Consider the following 21,395-nt stretch of genomic DNA (forward strand, 5'->3'; position numbering starts at 1 on the left):
AATATAATAGAATATCCTGGAGTCCAAAATCAAATAAATCATTCACTTTTTTTTTTTAATGAAAGGACAAAATGGCTGAATGTAGTGACACATCTCAAACAAAAGCACATTGTATATAGAGGAAAGCTCTTTATACTCATCAGTTTATGCCACATTAGTATAAGTATGGGACAGGAGGCCAACAAGAGCACCTACTAAAACTATGTTACAAAAAACAGCGTAATGCATCTAAAACATAAAATAAAATGAATGGTTTCATTACAAAGAGAGTTTAATACAATTAGATAAAGAACGATGAGAATACATAATCACGCATTATACCTGAATGTGACATTCAGAATACTGTGACAATAGTTTATATGATAATATGTAATTTACTATTACAGATAAGCATTAATTTTTAACTAAATTTAAATTGATATTCCTTCTTGAATGTTTTTTGTGCCTGATGCCAAGACAGGAGATTTTTTCTGGCCTTAACAAAATAATGTAGCACTTGGGGCCAAAAATCAATCCAAGGAGTGCTATACTAGAAGCCAAGATGGAGAACACTTCCATAGCCACCATGACCTTCCCCTTTGTGCTATGGTAGACAGGGAGGAAAGTGATCCAAACACAGAAGAATACCTGTATGCTGAATGACAGAAACTTGGCTTCATTGAAGGTGTCAGGAAGATTCCTGGACAAGAAGGCCATGGTGTAGCTCCCAAGTGCTAAGGAGCAGAGGTATCCCAGGACAGTGTGGAAGGCAACTGTTGAACCCATGTTGCACACAATGATGATGTGACCATGTTCAGCCTGAGTATCTTGATCAATGAAGGGTGGAGAGGTAACCACCCAGATTCCACAGATAATTACTTGTATCAATGTGCAGATGAGAATGATGAAATTAGGGGCTCTTGATATCATTAACCATCTCATCATTCTAGCTGGAACTGTGGCCTTGAATGCAATAACGACTGTAATAGCTTTGGCCAACACTGTGGAGAGAGCCACAGTGAACAAAATTCCAAATGCTGTCTGCTGCAAGATGCAGGTGATTGTGTTGGGCTGGCCAATAAAGAGCAAGGAACTGAGTAAACAGATGAAGAGTGTCAATAGCAGGATGTAGCTGAGAGCCCGGTTATTGGCCTTGACAATAGGAGTGTCTCTGTTCTTTACAAAGACAGCAAGGACTAAAGCTGTGAGTAGAGAAAAGCATATGGCTGTGATGGTGAGTGCCATTCCCAAGGGTTCTTCATAGGCCAAAAAGCTCACAGATTTCTGGAGGCAGTGATTCCTCTCTGAGTTTGCATAGTGACTTTCTGGACACTTCACACACTGATCCATATCTGTTCAGAAATGCAAGTGATTGTGAATCAATACACAATTGTTTACATTTGCCACTATTATTTTAATTATCTATAGCTCGTTGTAATGCTTCCTGTGTCAGCTTCCTTTATTGTTTCTGAAAGACATTTTTTAAGTTCCCTGAATAATTTGAAATCTATACAGTGCTTTATGGTTATGGTGTCAAAAATTTAAAAAGCCCAATGTCTTTCCTTTGTTTTTGTATGCTTTGCCTAAATTTATGATTGTGTTGTATCTATTTTATAAGCTATGATATTTCAGCACAATATTATATAATTGCTATTTGATTCTGATATCATCATATGAATAATGTCTAATTCTGGATATATATTTTCTACAATATTGTCAGTATTTGAAATTCATTTCTTAAGTGGTGTTCTCTGATTTCATACCAATATTTATTTCTTTTCACAAAATTTTTGGTGTACTCCAGTTTGGTTAACAGTATGTATGATTTCATACTAGTAAATGCCATTACATTCTTAAAGCTTAAATCATTCACTAGTATTATGTTGTTACATTTTGATATGGCATTTGTAATCAAAGAGAGAGAACTATTATTAGGTATTAAAACTAGGTTCTGAGAACTTTTCTGCTACTCATTTGTGAGTTTTGCCTTGAATTAAAAAAGAAATGCTCCTCAGTTTATAATGCCATATTTCTATTACATCAATCCTTTGTGTATTTCTTAAAACTGTCACATCATCAAGGGATTGTTGTTCTGTTGTATAATTTGAGTAAATTTTTATCGAGTTTATTTTCAGAAGAATAAAATGTATCCTTTATTACCCTTTTTTCTTTCTTTAATGACCATGGAACTCAACTAATTTTGGGAAGCTTTTTACACATTCATAAATAGTCTCTTTGCTTTTATTATGAGCATTTTGCTGTTGCCTTATTATGATGCAATGTATGCTTCAAGAATAGAATTCTATCTTTGACATAATTAAGAAAGATGCCTTTTTCATTAACTAATTTATATAAAAATAACACTTTATTTTAAAATTAGGTTTTCTTATTCTACATCTTGCATCAATGATATCGTGAATTTTAAATTGTTACCATGTGTGTTTTCACCTTAATTTGTCTTACGTATTGCTTAGAAATACAGTCACTACAATCAAATTGTGCAGCATTTTGTATCCATGACTAAAGTTCTCCTATTCTGTGCATACTGAAAATGTCCCTAGTTGTACCATATAGCTTAAGTACAGGGAAAAGATATTTTTCAACAGAATATTTCATATCTGTTACTATGAGTACACAAGGAATTTCATGGTGGTAGGAATTAATATCACATGAGGATCAACTAAATGTTGCCATTGAGCTTAGTCTACTTACTGTCAAATCTTGTCTAAATGTTTGGTTTTATGTAGATCAACACGTGACACCCTCATCCTTACCCTGAGAATCCTATCTTAGCTATTATCTGTGATGAAAGCCAAGATATAAGACTATGGAAGATCATGAATTAAGTGAAGCCTTAATCCCTTTCCATAAACAATTATTTTATACCTATTCATTTTAAGGTATAGTGGAAATAAAGGCACAGTGGTTATAAGATGAGTACTGAGGGTTCCCTGCTTCCAGGCAATACATGCATTGTTAAAGGAACTCTCAAGTAATGCTGGTTTCCTAGTTATTTTTTCATTAGTATGGGTTGTAAAAAATGTGAAATTTTCTTATCCTTCCTTGCAAAAGTATTTCCTGCAAAAATAGTCAAAGAAAAAAGTGAATTATTTCACTTGTGTAACAATTGATGACTACACTGTTTTCACAATACAGTCTAAGTCATGGAGATGACCATGATTAAACCAAAGGTATACTTCAGATATATTGAATACACCTGGGAAATTGTGAAAGAGGGATATTGACAAAAAGGAAACAAAATTGAGGATATGCATAGCAGAAAACCTGGTAGATTACTTGTAAAAGGTTTCATCACTCTATTCCTCCTGATGTTACCCCTCAACATCATCTTTAGCAATGCATCAGAAAATCACCTGCAGCCTCCCTTTCATCCACATCTTCTGTGGATACCACAGATCACCCCCTTGAATTTTACCTTTCCTACATATTCATGTATCCGAAATTTTAATTTCAACAGACATGCCCTGGTAAACTACAGGTCAGCTATATCCTCTAGAAAACCAAAAAGTTGTTCACAGACCTTCTCTTTCTGTGTTTTCCTAGACCATATTCTCCCACATCACTCGCAACACTGCAGCAGAACAATTTCTCCAACATTCTGTGCCCCTGTGTCCCGTCTCCTCTGCATTCCAGAGATCTTGACCTCTGCCTTCTTCTCTCCACTTATTGCTTTGTAGTATACACCAGTGTTAGTATAAACCCTCTTCTAACCCAAGAGCAGCTCTTTCCAGGGCAGAAAGTAGACTAAAGCAGACCCACTTCTACTGCCCCTGAAGTCTAATCCTCCCAGTCTCATTTCCAGCTTTATTGCAGAATATTTTTAACTCCTTTTCCTTTCAGAAACCATCACCAAGAGGACATTTTCTTTCAATTTTTCCATCCCTTTACTCATCCTAACATCAGCTGGCACCTGCCCCCTCCATTCACCCTGCTTCTATGAGGGTGCTCCCCCACCCTCCTACCCACTCCTGCCTCAGCACCCTAGCATTTCCCTATGCTTGGCTATTGAGCCTCCACAGGACCAAGAGACTTCCCCCCAATTGATGCCAAATAAGGCATTCCTCTGATAAACCTGCTGCTGGAGCCATGGATCAGTCCCTGAATATTGTTTGTTTGGTGGTTTATTCTCTGGAAGTCTGCACGATTGATATTATTGTTCTTCCTATGGTGTTGCAAACTCCTTCTGCTCTTTCAGTCCTTCACCTAACTCCTCCATTAGGGTCCTCATGGACAGTGTAATGGTTGTCTGCTTGTATCTTCATCTGTATTTTTCAGGATCTGGAAGATCCTCTCAGAGAACAGCCATACTAGGCTCCTATAAGAAAGCTCTTCTTGGCAGTAGAAAGAGTGTCTGAGTTTGGAGTCTGTAGATGGAATGGATCCCTAGGTGTGTCAGTCTCTATAAGGCTTTTCCTCCCGTCTCTGCTCCACTCTTTGTCCCTGCATTTCCTTTACACAGGAGCAATTCTGTGTTAATATTTTTGAGATGGATGGGTGTCCCCATCTTTCAACCAGGGGCTGTGCCTAAACTCTCGAAGTAGTCTCTATAGATTTTCTGTCCCCTTTTTGGTCATTTCAGAGAATTTTCAAATTTCAAAACATCACAAACAAAAAGAAAGTCTTAATAAGGAAAAACTTTTAAAAAATTTTATTCTACCAAATTGAAAATACTAAATGCACTGGAAATTTTTATAATTTGATACTCTCTACAAAAGCTAAATGAAGATCATATGAGTAACTTAAAAAGACCAGCAACACACATTAATACAGAAGCAGTCATTAAAGTCTCCCCTTCCAAAAAAAAAAAAAAAGTCGGGAGAAGATTGTTTTACTGCAGATTTCTCTTAGATTTTCAAATAACATTTAATGCCAACATTTCTTAAATTATTCTATAAGAAACAACAAAAGGAATGATTCCCAATTTATTTAATAAAGTGCAGTTACCCTGATACATAAGTCACAAAAAGACTAAAAGAAAAAGAATTACAGACAAAGTTTCCTCATGTATATGTTTGCAAAAATACTAAATAAAATACTTGAAACTGACTGTAACTGTACATCAACTGAACCTGATGAATAAGCTTTATCCCAGAAATTTAGAAATGGTAACATACAAAATTAAGTTATTTCCACCTATCATTTGAATGATCTGAACAACAACAACAAAAAAACAAATGATCATATAATTAGATACAGAATAAGCCCTTGTCAAATCTAATGTATCTGGAAAATGCTGGGTATATCAGGGGCACATGGGCCATACTAAAATGTACAGAAGGCAATTTACAGCAAGCATATAGCCACACAACAAATTATATGGAGAGAAACACAATGCAATTGTACTAAAATTAGGAACAAGCCTAATTTTTGTAGTGTCTGCATATCTATTCAGTAAAGTATTCCAAATTTTATTAAGAGCAATGAGGCAACTGAAGTAGATCAAGGGAATAAAATCTGGAAAAAGGAAGTCAAAGTACTATTATTTGCAAATGATATGATACTATACATAACTCACAATAAAATTTCGACTTGGAGATTCCTATATCTGAAAACCACTTTTCAGCAATGTGGTTCGATATAAGATTAACTAAAAGTAAATCAGTAGCCCTTCTATATACAAAAGACAAATGGACTGAGAAAGAAATCAGAGAAATACAGCCAATTGACATAAGCCTCAAATAATTTTAAGTATCTTGGTGTAACTTTAACCAAGCAAATTACAGTCTTCTGTGATAAAAACTTTAAGTGTTTTACTAAAGAAATTGAAGTAGATATGAGAAAATCAAACATTCTTCCATGCTCATGTATCTATGGATTAATATATTAAAATGAACATCCTACCACAAGCATTCTAAAGACTCAAAGCAATCTCCATAAAAATTCTAACATGGTTCTTTAGAACTTGAGATAATAATTCTGAACTTAATATGGAAAAGAAAACACACCACCAAACAAAATTCTGAACAATAAAATCACTGCTAGACATATCACCATCCTCAAATGAACCCTATTTTACAGAGATACCATAACAAAAACGGCATGGTATAGTCATAAAAACAGACACTTATGCAAATTGAATGGAAGTAAATCCCCAAATACATATGGGCACCTGAATTTGATAGAGTACAAAAACGCATACTGGGAATAAGGCAGCATTTTCATCAAACAATGATTTTGAAGGACTAAATATTTTCATATTCATCACCATGCAGTAACCTCAATTCCCAATGTTCCAAGACAACAACATAAAAGAAGATACAGTAAAGCCGATAGAAGATAAACTGGGGAATAACCTTGAGTTCATAGGAACAGGTGAAATCTTTCTTATCTGAACATTGAGACCATAGGCACTAAGATGAACAATTAATATATGGGAATTCATGGAACTGAAAATATTTTAAGACAAAGGACACAGTTATTTAGGCAAAGCAGTTGACGTTGCACTTCTCCATTGTTGGTGGAAGTGAAAACGTATAAACACTGTGGAAATAAATAACTTAACTCCTCAGTATATTAGGAATTGATCTACAAAATCTATCTGTACAACTTTGTGGAAAACAACCAAATAATCACCCAACCCTACCAAAAAACACTTGCTCACACATGTTCAGTGTAGTTTTGGTTTTCATAATAGCCAGGAACTAGAAAAAAAGCTACGTGCCACTAAATGAAAAATGGATTAAAAATATGGTACAGTTACAGTTTGAAGTATTATTCAATTACAAAAAAATGACATCATGAAATTTGTAGGAAAATGGATTGAACTAGAAAAAAAAATGAGTGAGATAACCCAGACCTAGAAAGAAAAACATGCTATGTAACACTTACAAGAGACATTAGACTTTAAGAAAATGATAACAAATGTACAAAAAAATTGACTTAGAGATATTAAGTCATTGGTTCTTAATCTTTCTGATGCTGTGATCTTTTAATTCAGTTTCTCATGTTTTTTGTTACACCCAGCTAATAGTTACTTTTTGCTATTTCATAACTGTAATACTGCTATTGCTAGGAAGCATAATGTAAATATATTTTCCCCAATACCTTTAAATGCTACATGTGGAAGTGTCTTTCAGTTCCCACAGATTGAGAAATGATGGATGAATTATAGAGGCATCATGAATTAGAAAAAAATGTATCCTCTTAGATAGGGTAATAGAATAATTATTACAGGAGGACTGAAGGTAGGTGCAGGAAGGAGCAGGAGAAATCATTTGGGCATGGAGAAGTAATGAGGGGAGAGACTGTCAGAAGAGATGGTGGGAATTGGGAAGGGCATTTTCATCTATGAAGAGATATTTTGAATCTATGAAAGTGATCCTATTGTGGACTCCTAGTAATACAGAATAAGAAATCTCTTGTAGCCAAGTTACAAGTGGTGGGACTGGATTGCTTTCAATTAAGTTCATTGCCAAGGAAATCTTATGGAAATCACCAAATAATATAGGCTGATGCATAGGCTTTTTGTCCACAAACTGACAGAATTGGTTTTTGTTTCAGAGGACAACATTCATACAAATTATTTTATACAGAAAAGTTGAGCTGGTGCCCACAAGGAGCGTTGATGTCTACGGTTTTCCAATTTTTGGGCAGCTGCTTTTGTTTTTGCAGCAAACCAAGACACTATTGTAGATGCCAAGAAGTGCATGCTGATAGGAAGTTGATATAACTGTCTCCTGAGAAGTTCTGCCAGAGCCTGACAAATACAGAGGTGGATGCTCACAGCCAACCATTGGCCTGAGCACAGCATCCCCAGTGGAGGAGTTAGAGAAAGGACTGAAGGACCTGAAGGGGTTTGCAACCCTATAGGAAGAAAAACACTATCAAGGAACCACACACCCTAGAGTTCCCAGGGACTAAACCACGAACTAAGGATTACACATAGGGGGATCCATGGCTCAAGCCACATATGTATAAGAGCATGGTCTTGTCCTGAATTGATAAGAAGAGAGGCCCTTGGACCTGTGAAGGTTTGATGCCCTAGTGTAGGGGAATTTGAGAACGGGGAGGCAGAGGTGGGATTGTGTGTGTTGCTGCACCCTCATGGAAGCAGGTGGACAGGGAATGGCATATGGTTTTCCTGCAGAGAGAACCAGGGAAAGGAATAACATTTGAAATGTAAATAAAGAAAATATACAATAAAAAAACTTGGTCTGTTCTAAGGAGAGAAAGAACACGAGTTGATTCATATGAGGGGAGGAAATGAGAGGAATAGAGGAAGGAGAACATAATCAGAAAATACTATATAAAAACAAAGAGTTTTTACTAAAAGAAAAAAAATAAAGTAAAATTAGCAGTGAAATTGAAAGAAAGCAAGGAAGAGTTTATAGAAGAATGTAGGGGAAGGAAATTAAAGAGAATGAGGTAATAACAGTAAAATTACAAAAATAACAAAATGTAAATTTAAACTAAACATGTTAGTTTATCATAAGCAGAGTTCCTAAGATCAGCACGTGATTTCACATAGAGATAATTCCAGATGAGATGTTAACATTTATTTTATGACTTGTTGGATCTAAAATTATAGCTTTACAGTTATAATGAGTGATTTCAATATAGCATTTCAATGAGAATTTAGAGGGATGAAACTCCATACAACATCATGATCCAATTAAGACCAGCACAATAGCAATAATAGCTGATATCCCAATATTCATGTGGGAAGTAGAATCATTGTTCATAAACAGACTTTTGACTACTAACACTATAATATAGGAAAACCCATTTTAAATGTGGTTTTATTTTAAACTATGTTTTCAAGGAGCTATGTATGGCCTGTTCCCAGATCTTTATTGACTGGATGCTGATCTGCCAGCATCTATCAGGCCCACTGAAGAAGATAAATACAGGTCCTCTGAAGAAGGCACAAACATGACATATATCTTGCCCCCATTTCCACTGCCTATATCTCACGGCATAGCCTAGTTATAGTCTGTTCCCTGTGCTCTATTGTATGGTCTTAAATCTGCTGGCCTCCTTCAGGCCCAACAAACATGGAATATCCAGGACTGCTACACTAAAAACATCCAGTACAAAATGGCCATCCAGAGGTATTGTATACAAGTAACATCTATATTTGGCCTGCACTTACAATACTTGGTATGCTAGGAATATCCTGAGACAACCAGATGGTCAATGCCAACATTAGAAACCAAACAAGAACCAAGGCAACATGGAACCTTCAGAGCACAGCTATCCCACTCTAGCAAGCCTGGATATCCTAACCCAACCAAAGCACAGAACATAACCTTAAATCCAGACTTATAAAGATGATTGATGTCTTTAAGGAGAAAATGAATAAATCTCTCAAAGAAATTTAAGAATAGGCTCTCACAGCCATTGCAGTACATTGAGCTCCATAGAGACAGAGCCGGGGCAAGTGCGAGCCGGACGGGCACTGGGCGACTCTGTGCCTCGCGGAGGAAAATCAACTAAACATGGGCAAAGGAGATCCTAAGAAGCCGAGAGGCAAAATGTACTCATATGCATTCTTTGTGCAAACTTGCCGGGAGGAGCACAAGAAGAAGCACCCGGATGCTTCTGTCAACTTCTCAGAGTTCTCCAAGAAGTGCTCAGAGAGGTGGAAGACCATGTATGCTAAAGAAAAGGGGAAATTTGAAGATATAGCAAAGGCTGACAAGGCTCGTTATGAAAGAGAAATGAAAACCTACATCCCCCCCAAAGGGGAGACCAAAAAGAAGTTCAAGGACCCCAATGCACCCAAGAGGCCTCCTTCAGCCTTCTTCTTGTTCTGTTCTGAGTACCGCCCCAAAATCAAAGGCGAACATCCTGGCTTATCCATTGGTGATGTTGCAAAGAAACTAGGAGAGATGTGGAACAACACTGCAGCAGATGACAAGCAGCCCTATGAGAAGAAAGCTGCCAAGCTGAAGGAGAAGTATGAGAAGGATATTGCTGCCTACAGAGCTAAAGGAAAACCTGATGCAGCGAAAAAGGGGGTAGTCAAGGCTGAAAAGAGCAAGAAAAAGAAGGAAGAGGAAGATGACAAGGAGGATGAAGAGGATGAGGAAGAGGAGGAAGAAGAGGAAGACGAAGATGAAGAAGAAGATGATGATGATGAATAAGTTGGTTCTAGCGCAGTTTTTTTTCTTGTCTATAAAGCATTTAACCCCCCTGTACACAATTCACTCCTTTTAAAGAAAAAAATTGAAATGTAAGGCTGTGTAAGATTTGTTTTTAAACTGTACAGTGTCTTTTTTTTGTATAGTTAACACACTACCGAATGTTTCTTTAGATAGCCCTGTCCTGGTGGTGTTTTCAATAGCCACTAACCTTGCCTGGTACAGTTTGGGGGTTGTAAATTGGCATGGAAATTTAAAGCAGGTTCTTGTTGGTGCACAGCACAAATTAGTTATATATGGGGACAGTAGTTTGTTTTTTTGTTTTTTGTTTTTTTTTTCTTTTGGTTTTCTTTTTGGGTTTTATTTTTTTCATCTTCAGTTGTCTCTGATGCAGCTTATACGAAGATAATTGTTGTTCTGTTAACTGAATACCACTCTGTAATTGCAAAAAAAAAAAAAAAAAAAATTGCGGCTGTTTTCTTGACATTCTGAATGCTTCTAAGTAAATACATTTTTTTTTATTTAAAAAAAAGAAAATTAAGAATATAAAATATGTAGATGCCTTTAGAGAAGAAACTGATAAATCTCTTAAAGAAATATAGCAAAATACAATTAAGCAGGTAAAATGAATGAATAAAGAATTTCAAAACCAATAAGTGTAAATAGAAGCCCACAAAATAAAAATAGCTGAAACCCAAGCCTCCTTAATTTGCAAAAAAGTCCTTCAGATACCACACATGTCCAGTGATAATATATGCAGCCCTGAGTCATGGACCCAAACTTCTCTCATCTCAAACAGAGATACCGAAGAAGAAGAAAAAGAAGAAGAAGAAGGAGGAGGAGGAGGAAGAGAAGGAGGAGGAGGAGGAGGAGAAGGAGGAGGAGGAGGAGGAGCAGGAGGAGGAGGAGGAGGAGAAGTAGAAGAAACCATCTTGTGATTTTTTTGCTAAGCTGTGCTGCAATTTGACAATACATAATTCCATCTGAAATAGGATAGTTTAATAATAACATAGCAGCAGAGACCCCTCAGTCAAATGATTCCAAATATCAAGGTCCAAAATGCCACCCTCTTTCAGATGTCATAGCTCTTACCCATGTAAGAAGAAAAATAAAATCCATCTATCCAGACCTGCCCCCTTACCTCTTAAAAATGCACTGAATGAACCATTTATCCACCCCAATAGATTCTAACACAAAGATTAGGCTCCATTATAAGCCCTCCACTGTCTCTCCCTGTACTCCACATTTCCCCACCCTATGGGAGAGAGGTATTTCTCCTCTCCCCTACCCAAGCCACAAAAGCCAAAGTCTTCCCAAATCTTAAACAAAAACCCACCAACTCCATAATCCCCCACACCCAACCATCTACCATACAACTTTATAATTTACATGACTTTCTTACAAAAACAAAACATGTCTCCTATCCTACTCTAAACTCTGATACAGAGCTAAAACCCTAAAACAAAAAACATTCCCTACTAGTATTAACTCCAGTCAAACTAAACCATTGAACTAGTTCCCCATCCAAGCCTCAGATTTCAAACCATTCAAAAAATAAAACATGACATCCACATACCTTAGACAAAGTCTCCCCTACAAGTCATATTGCTATGTAAAACACCACTATATATATACATATATGTACATATATGTGTATGTATGTATATATATATTATATATATATAATTTGCCACTCCTCCTTGCCCAGTCTGATATATTTATAATGAGAGACACTATTTCAAGATAAATGTCGTCAACTAGGCAAATAAAATTAAGACTGAGGTGACTCCCTGTTGGGTTCTGATAACCTCTGTGGCCAAAAAGACTCTTTCACTGCTACACAACAAACAACACAGGAAAGAAACTATTATGAATAAGTGTGCCTCTTTACAACCTAAGCTTGAGATAGGCTCAACAACTTGAGGTTTAAAAGGCCTGCCTTCTTCCCCCTCCTTCTCTGTCAAACTCAAACAACATCACTTCCTGGGGGAAGAGAGTTCCCTCCTGATGTTTTCATCATTGGAAGCCACCTGGGCCCAAAGCAGTCAATGCCAACACAGTGGCCCTGGCCTTAGTACTAGCCCAGGCCCCCTACACAGTCCCACTCCCTTGCCCATCCTCCATCACCTTTCTTAATTTTTCCTGGGGAACACACACACACACACCCTAATGTCACCAACATGGAAATAATAGATGTCACCAATCATTGGTCATTAACATGTCTCAGAATCAATGGACTCAATTCCTCCCAAAAGTACACAGGCTGAGGAGTGCTCTCACTCCTAAAACCAGAGATGAGTTCACTACTTTCATGCCAATAAATGTCCAAAAAGGGACTCACACCCAGGAGCACACAGGGCACAGGAACATGATTTTTTTTTTTGAGACAGGAATTCTTTGTGTAGCCCTGGCTGACCTGGAAATAACTTTGTAGACCAGATCACTCTGTAGACCAGGCTGGCTGGCCTCGAACTCAGAAATGTGCCTGCCTTTGCCACCCATGTTCTGGGATTAAAGTTGTGCACCACCACTGCCCATCTCTTAGAATTTAGCTCTTTTTGAATTTTTTTCTTTCCTAACAAGATCTCTGAGCATGGTTGGAAATCCCAAGAATTACTTAGACAGATAACATAATGTTTTCTAGCTATTATACAGAAAATGTTGTCTGAAGAGAGAACATAGCTCCTTTAAAATGTTTTCTGATTAAAATCAGAAAACCAAAAAATTGCTCTTAGAAATTTTCTAACAGTATTTTTAACTTGGTTAGAAAATCCATGAAATTTTTATATCTGACTTTGGTCAGGAAGTCCACAAGCTATCCAGAGAGCATTCAGAATTTTTTTATAGCAAGAGTGAGCTGTCTTGAACAGAAATGTGGAGAGAGAGAGAGAGAGAGAGAGAGAGAGAGAGAGAGAGAGAGAGAGAGAGAGAGAGAGAAATACAGAGAGGCAATGAAAGACTAATATCTGTGATGTGCAAACTACAAACCCAAGACTTATGTACAGAAAGCTGTCTTGAGAGTCATCTCAAGCAGAAGATAGTCTATCAACTTCGAACCCACTAATTGACTTCATGTCATACGTTTTGCTGCTCTCAGACACCCCTTCTCTCAGGAACCCCTCTTTAAGCCAAGAATGGCCTATGTCAGACTCTGAAGAAATTCAAAGAATCATTAAGTTCTACTCCAAAAGCTGTCACTCCACAAAGTTTGAAAATCTACACAAAATGGATAATTTTCTAGATAGATACCACTCACCAAAGTTAAATCAAGGTCAGGTAAATCTTGCAGACAATCCCATAACCTTTAAGACAGTAGGAACCATTTTTAAATGTGCCGACCACAAAAACCTAGGTCCAGATGATTTTAGCACAGAATTCTCCCAAATTTTCAAAGAACTAATACCAATACTCCTCAAACTATCCCATTAAATAGAAACAGAAGTAACATTGCCACACTCATTCTATGAGGTCACAGTCACCCCAATACCTAAATCACACAAAGGCTCGAGAAAGAAAGAGAATTTTAGATTAATTTCTCCAGTACATTGATGCCAAAATACTCATTAAAATATTCACAAACTGAATACATGATGGCATCAAAAACAGCATTCATCACCATCAAGTAGGATTTATTGCAGAGATGCAGGGAAGTTTCAATATATAAGAGTCTGTCAGGGTATTCTATCATATAAACAAACCGAAAGAAAAAATAACATCACATGATCATCTCACTTGATGCTGAAAATATCTTTGACAAAATCCAATATCCCTTCATATTACAAGTTTTGAAGATATCCAGGATACAAGGTGGTTCCCTAAACATAATAAACACAATATAGAGCAAGCCAGTAGCCAAGACGAGGTTAATGGAGAGAAACATAATGAAATCCTACTGAAATCAGATATGAAACAGAGCTGAACACAGTCTCCCTATCTATTGAAGTTTTTACTAGAGCATAAGAAAACTAAAGGAAATTAAGGGGATACAAGTTCAAATGGGAGGATTTAAAGTATAACTATTCACAGATGATGTGGTAAAACACATATGCAACCCCAAAATATCGATCAGAGAAATTGTACAGATGAAAATCACCTTTTACAAAAGTGGTTAAACAAAATAAACCCAAATTTCAGTAGCACTTTTTAAAACAGTACTTAGGCTAAGAAAATATTAAGGAAACAACACCCTCTACAATAGCCACGAGTATTATAAATTATCTTGCTGTAACTATATACATTTAAGTGAAAGACTTGTATGAAAAGAAATTTAAGCCTCTGATGCACAAACCACATGAAGCTTAAAAAGAAGGAAGACCAACAGGTGGGTGCTTCAGTTCTTCTTAGAAAGGCACCCTCATAGAAATATGTGGAGGGGGGGATGGGATAGGGAGTTTCCTGGGGGTGGGGAAAGTGGAAAGAGGATAACTTTTGAAATGTAAATAAAGAAAATACATAATTTTTAAAAGATATTAAGGAAGATATTGGAAAATGGCAAGATTTTCATTGTTCACAGATCAGGAGGATCAATACAGTAAACACAGACATCTTTCTAAAGGCAATCTGTAGATTTAATGCAATTTCCATGAAAATACAATTTTTATAGACGTTGAAAGATTAGTTATCAATATCATGTGAAAAAAATAGATCAAGGATATGTAAATCAATTCTGTATGGGAAAAGAACTTCTAGAAGTATCACCATCCTTGATTTCAAGATATACTACACAGCAATAGTAATAAAAACTGGATGGTGTTTACGTAAAAGCAGACATATGATCAATGGTGTAGAATCTATCACTCAAAAATAAACCTTCCCACCTATGGACCCCTGATGTTTGACAATGAAGCCAAAACTATAAAATGGTAAAAGGAAGTATCTTCAACAAATGGTGCTGGTCTAACTGGATGTCTGGATGTAGAAGAATCAAAGTAAAGCCACATTTATTACCCTGCACATAACTCATGTCCAAGTGGATTAAATAACTCAACATAATACCTGACACACTAAGTACAATAGAAGATAAATTGGAAAACTCCCTTCACCTCATTAGCACAAGAAACAACTTCCTGAACAGAACAATAGCCTAGGAAATAAGATCATCAATTAATAAAATTGACCTCACATAATGTAAAAGCTTTTGCTAGGCTAAGGACATAATAGGATAAAACAGGAGCCAGGAATATGGGAAACGGTCTTCACTAACTATACATTCAACAGAGGTCTAATATCCAAAATTTACAAAGAACTCAAGATATTAGATACAGCAAGTGAAATAAGCCAATTAAAAAACAGGAAACAGCGCTAAACAGAGAATTTTCAATAGAGGGATCTCAAGTAAAATAATAAATTATGGGAAGAAAACGTGAAATAAAAATTTTTCAAATAAATAAATTTTCATAAAAATTTTCTGTGTCTAAGTATACAATCTGATTAATGATTTAGATGTTTTGTATGGTTGATTTATGTTTTTCTGTTCCTATTCAATATTCTAACTTAATTCTCATCACCTAGTTACCTGGATTCAATTTCTCTATACCAGAAATATTTTCAGGACTGGCCCACTGATCATTCCTTATGTGAAAACTCTGCAGTCAAGCTCACAACAAGCAAAGGCAGCTCCACTCCAAGGTGCTTCAACACACCCAGGATCAGAGGATCAGAGATAAGAAAGACACAACATCTGTCCCCAACACTGGGAGTAACTGGGATCAGCAGGACCCAGGCTCGCAGGAAATCTGTCAGACTAATGGCACAGGTTCCTTCCAGTCTGTCTGGGCAGGTGGCCTGAGCATACCTTGGGCAGGATCCCAGGAGGTTGGTCAAGCCAGAATCCTAAGGTTCCAAAGTAGCTTGACTCCCAGGAGCTTAGATACACCCAGGATCTCAGGATCACAGGATCCCAGAATCACAGGATTACAGAGACAGCTTGACTCATAACATAACCAGGAGCACAGGATAAACAGGCTACAGTCAGACAACCAGGGCAGGTAGCACTAGAGATAACCCGATGGCAGGAGGCATACATCAAATCATGAGCAACAGAACCAAGATTACTTGGCGTTATCAGAACCCACTATTGCAAGTCCTGGATACACCAACACACCAGAAAAGCAAAATTTAGATCTAAAATCACTTCCCATGATGATCATAGAGGACATTAAGAAGGACATAAATAACTTCTTATTAAAAGAAATGCACAAGAACACAGGTAAACAGGTATAAGCCCTTAAGGGAGAAACACAAAAAATACTTTAAAAAGCTAGAGGATAACACAACCAAACATGTGAAGGAAATGTACAAAACCATCCAGGATCTAAATATAGAACTAGAAACAATAAAGAAATCAGAAAGGGAGACAACCCTGGATTTAGAAAACCCAGGAAATAGATCAGGAGTCATTGATGCAAATATAAAAGATAGAAGAGAGAATCTTAGGTGCACAAGATTTCAAAGACAACATTGACACAATAGTGAAAGAAAACTAAAAAAGCAAAAGGCTCCTAACCAAAAACATCCAGGAAATCCAGGACACAATGAGAAGACAAAACCTAAAGATATTAGGTATAGAAGAGTGCAAAGATTCACAACTTAAAGGAGCAATAAATACCTTCAACAAAATTATAGAAGAAAACTTCCCTAACCTTAAGAAAAGATACCCATGAACACATAAGAAGCCTACAGACCTCCAAATAGACTTGATCAGAAAAGAAATTCATCCTGTCATATAATAATCAAAACACCAAATGTACTAATCAAAGAAAGAATTTTAAAAGCAGTAAGGGAAAAATGTCAAGCAACATACAAAAGCAAACCTATTAGAATTACACTAGACTTCTCACCAGAGACTATGAAAGCTGGAAGATCCTAGACATATGTCATACAGACCCTAAGAGAACACGAATGCCATCCCAGGCTACTATACCCAGCAAAACTCTCAATCACCATGGATGGAGAAAAAAAAAGATATTACATGACAAATCCAAGTTTACACAATATCTTTCCACAAATCCAGTGCTACAAAGGATAATAGACCAAAACAAGGAGTGAAATTACACTTTAGAAGAAAAAAGAAAGTCATCTTTCAACAAACCCACACAAATATAATTCCACCTCTAACAAGAAAATTAACAGGAAGTAACAATCACTTTTTCTTAATATCCATTAATATGAAAATTAATATTACAAACATATCCTAATCAATTGAATTTGAAAAATATGAGGAATTAGAAATTTGTCAGCTGTCATCCCATGGTCACTCTAATTTGGTAATAAGAGTTTACATCAAATATTGTAAATTCCATATACACTTTCTGCTTGTTTGTTCATGACAGGGTCTTGCTGTGTTCCACATATTGTTCTTGAAATCATGATTCTCTTATCTCAGCTTATTTATTAGTAGGATTGTTTATTTGATGTTTTTACACTATACTATGGTTTTCAGAACAGCTTATGTTTTTCAAGTTATTTATACAACCAAAAGGAATGTAGACAATTAATTTTTGAGGTGGCTTGTAAGAGAAGAGAAAAGAGTGAGATGAGGCATTGCTTGGTATTTATAATTATTGTATCAATTTTGCAGAAGAGGACTTTATAAGTAACTCTTATTCTGAGATGAATGCTTTTCAAAATCATCACAGCCAATGGACCAGAATCTTACCTTCACCTAACATCTGTGACACCCTCCAAGAAGAACCATTGTTCATTGAAACAGTTGAATGACTTCATGGATAGACCATCTTAATACACGTACCATTTCTTAATTAATGAGTTTAACCTGTTTCCTGCGGGCTGAAAATGATGACAATCACTCAAGACAAGTAGCTTTGATTGTAGAAGTAAATCTGTATCCAAAAATTGTGTCTACAATTCAAGACTTAGTGTAGCAGAACTGTCAACTCTTAGCTAAGTAACTATGGAGGTAAAATCCTTTGGTGAGGTGAGGGACATTCAAAAACAGCCTTATTACTATGAACTCCAATGTCCAAATATTGTTCTTATTTTGTGTTTGCACCACAATAAGAGCCAAGATTTTAACATCTAATTAAAATGAAACAAAAACAAAGAAACAAACAAAAAGACTTTATCTATTTATGTTCATTAAAAAAACTAATAGTGATATATTATTTTAAAATATCATACAGTTTATATATTTGGAGTTATTTGTAATCTATATTGAGAAAAAAGTATGTATTTTCTTTTTTTAAAATATTTTAATTAGGTATTTTCCTCACTTACATTTCCAATGCTATCCCAAAAGTCCCCCATACCCACGCACCCCACTCCCCTAACCACACACTCCCACTTTTTGGCCATTGCGTTCCCCTGTACTGGGGCATATAAAGTTTGCATGTCCAGTGGGCCTCTCTTTCCAGTGATGGCTGACTAGGCCATCTTTTGATACATATGCAGCTAGAGACAAGAGCTCCGGGGTACTGGATAGTTCATAATGTAGTTCCACCTATAGGGTTGCAGATCCCTTTAGCTCCTTGTGTACTTTCTCTAGCTCCTCCACTGGGTGCCCTGCGATCCATCCAATAGCTGACTGTGAGCATCCACTTCTGTGTTTTCTAGAGCCCGGCATAGTCTCACAAGAGATAACTATATCAGGGTCTTTTCAGCAAAATGTTGCTAGTGTATGCAATGGTGTTAGCGTTTAGAGGCTGATTATGGGATGGATCCCTGGATATGTCAGTCGCTAGATGGTCTATCCTTTTGTCTCAGGTCCAAATTTTGTCTCTGTAACTCCTTCTATGGGTGTTTTGTTCCCAATTCTAAGAAGGGACAGATGTCCACACTTTGGTTTTCGTTCTTCTTGAGTTTCATGTGTTTCGCAAATTGTATCTTATATCTTGGGCATTATAAGTTTCTGGGCTAATATCCACTTATCAGTGAGTACATATCATTTGAGTTCTTTTGTGATTGGGGTACCTCACTCAGGATGATGCCCTCCAGGTCCAACCTTTTGCTTAGGAATTTCATAAATTCATTCCTTTTAATAGCTGAGTAGTACTCCATTGTGTAAATGTACCACATTTTTTTGTATCCATTCCTCTGTTGAAGGGCATCTGGGTTCTTTCCAGCTTCTGGCTATTATAAATAAGGCTGCTATGAACATAGTGGAGCATGTGTCCTTCTTACTAGTTGGGACATCTTCTGGATATATGCCTAGGAGAGGTATTACAGGATCCTCTGGTAGTACTATGTCCAATTTTCTGAGGAACTGCCAGACTGATTTCCAGAGTGATTGTACAAGCTTGCAATCCCACCAACAGTGGAGGAGTGTTCCTCTTTCTCCACATCCTCGCCAGCATCTGCTGTCACCTGAATTTTTTATCTTAGCCATTCTGACTGGTGTGAGGTGGAATCTCAGGGTTGTTTTGATTTAAATTTTCCTGATGATTAAGAATGCTGAATATTTTTTCAAGTGCTTCTCAGCCATTCGTTATTCCTCAGGTGAGAATTCTTTGTTTAACTCTGAGCCCCATTTTTAATGAGGTTATTTGATTTTCTGGCGTCCACCTTCTTGAGTCCTTTATATATATTGGATATTAGTGCCCTATCTGATTTAGGATAGGTAAAGATCCTTTCCCAATCTGTTGATGGCCTTTCTGTCTTATTGACGGGGTCTTTTGCCTTACAGAAGCTTTGCAGTTTTATGAGGTCCCATTTGTCAATTCTCGATCTTACAGCACAAGCTATTGCTGTTCTATTCAGGAATTTTCCCCCTGTGCCCATATCTTCGAGGGTTTTCCCTACTTTCTCCTCTATGAGTTTTAGTGTCTCTGGTTTTATGTGGTGTTCCTTGATCCACTTAGATTTGACCTTAGTACAAGGAGATAGGAATGGATCACTTCGCATTCTTCTACATGATAACCACCTGTTGTGCTAGCACCATTTGTTGAAAATTCTGTCTTTTTCCACTGGATGGTTTTAGCTCCCTTGTCAAAGATCAAGTGACCATAGGTGTGTGGGTTCATTTCTGGGTCTTCAATTTTACTCCATTGGTCTACTTGTCTGTCGCTATACCAGTACCATGCAGTTTTTATCACAATTGCTCTGTAGTATAGCTTTAGGTCATGCATGGTGATTCCACCAGAAGTTCTTTTATCCTTGAGACGAGCCCTTGCTATCGTAGGTATTTTGTTATTCCAGATGAATTTGCAGATTCCACTTCCTAATTCGTTGAAGAATTGAGTTGGAATTTTGATGGGGATTGCATTGAATCTCTAGATTACTTTTGGCAAGATAGCCATTTTTACAATGTTGATCCTGCCAATCCATGAGCATGGGAGATCTTTCCATCTTCTGAGATCTTCTTTAATTTCTTTCTTCAGAGACTTGAAGTTCTTATCACACAGATCTTTCCCTTCCATAGTCAGAGGCATGCCAAGGTATTTTATATTATTTGTGACTATTGAGAAGGGTGTTGCTTCCCTAAATTCTTTCTCAGCCTGGTTATTCTTTGTGTAGAGAAAGGCCAGTAACTTGTTTTAGTTAATTTTATATCCAGCTACTTCACTGAAGCTGTTTATCAGGTTTAGAAGTTCTCTGGTGGAATTTTTAGGGTTACTATCATAACATCTGCAAAAAGTGATATTTTGACTTCTTCTTTTCCAATTTGTATCCCCTTGATCTCCTTTTGTTGTCGAATTGCTCTTGCTAGGACTTCAAGTACAATGTTGAATAGGTAGGGAGAAATTGGGCAGCCTAGTCTAGTCCCTGATTTTAGTGGGATTGCTTCCAGCTTCTCAGCATTTACTTTGATGTTGGCTACTGGTTTGCTGTAGAATGCTTTTATCATGTTTAGGTATGGGCCTTGAATTCCTGATATTTCCAAGACTTTTTTTTATCATGAATGGGTGTTGTATTTTGCCAAATGCGTTCTCTGCGTTCTCTGTGTCTAAGGAGATGATCATGTGGTCTTTCTCTTTGAGTTTCTTTATTTAATGGATTACGTTGATGGACTTCCGTATATTAAACCATCCCTTCATCCCTGATATAAAACCTACATGGTCAGGATGGATCATTGTTTTAATGTGTTCTTGGATTCGGTTAGCGAGATTTTATTGAGTATTTTTGCATCAATATTCATAAGGGAAATTGGTCTGACGTTCTCTATCTTTGTTGGATCTTTCTGTGGTTTAGGTATCAGAGTAATTGTGGCTTCATAAAATGAGTTGGGTAGAGAACCTTCTACTTCTATTTTGTGGAATAGTTTGTGCAGAACTGGGATTAGAAATTCTTTGAAGGTCTGCTAGAACTCTGCACTAAACGGGTCCTGGGCTTTTTTTGGTTGGGAGACTATTAAAGACT

General features: G+C 36.8%; 1 protein-coding gene and 1 pseudogene across 1 annotated transcript in view; one reads left to right on the plus strand and one right to left on the minus strand.

Moving 5' to 3' along the window:
* Window positions 1-393: 393 nt before the first annotated feature.
* Window positions 394-21,395, minus strand: part of Vmn2r59 (vomeronasal 2, receptor 59) — a 47,190-nt gene continuing 26,188 nt past the window's right edge. The window contains exon 6 of the mRNA NM_001105056.1: window positions 394-1,331. Within this exon, the coding sequence (NP_001098526.1) occupies window positions 394-1,331 (938 nt within the window). The remainder of the gene's footprint in view (window positions 1,332-21,395) is intronic.
* Hmgb1-ps7 (high-mobility group high mobility group box 1, pseudogene 7) lies at window positions 9,327-10,605 on the plus strand (annotated as a pseudogene).

Source organism: Mus musculus, chromosome 7, assembly GCF_000001635.26.
Source record: "Mus musculus strain C57BL/6J chromosome 7, GRCm38.p6 C57BL/6J".
NCBI lineage: Eukaryota > Metazoa > Chordata > Mammalia > Rodentia > Muridae > Mus > Mus musculus.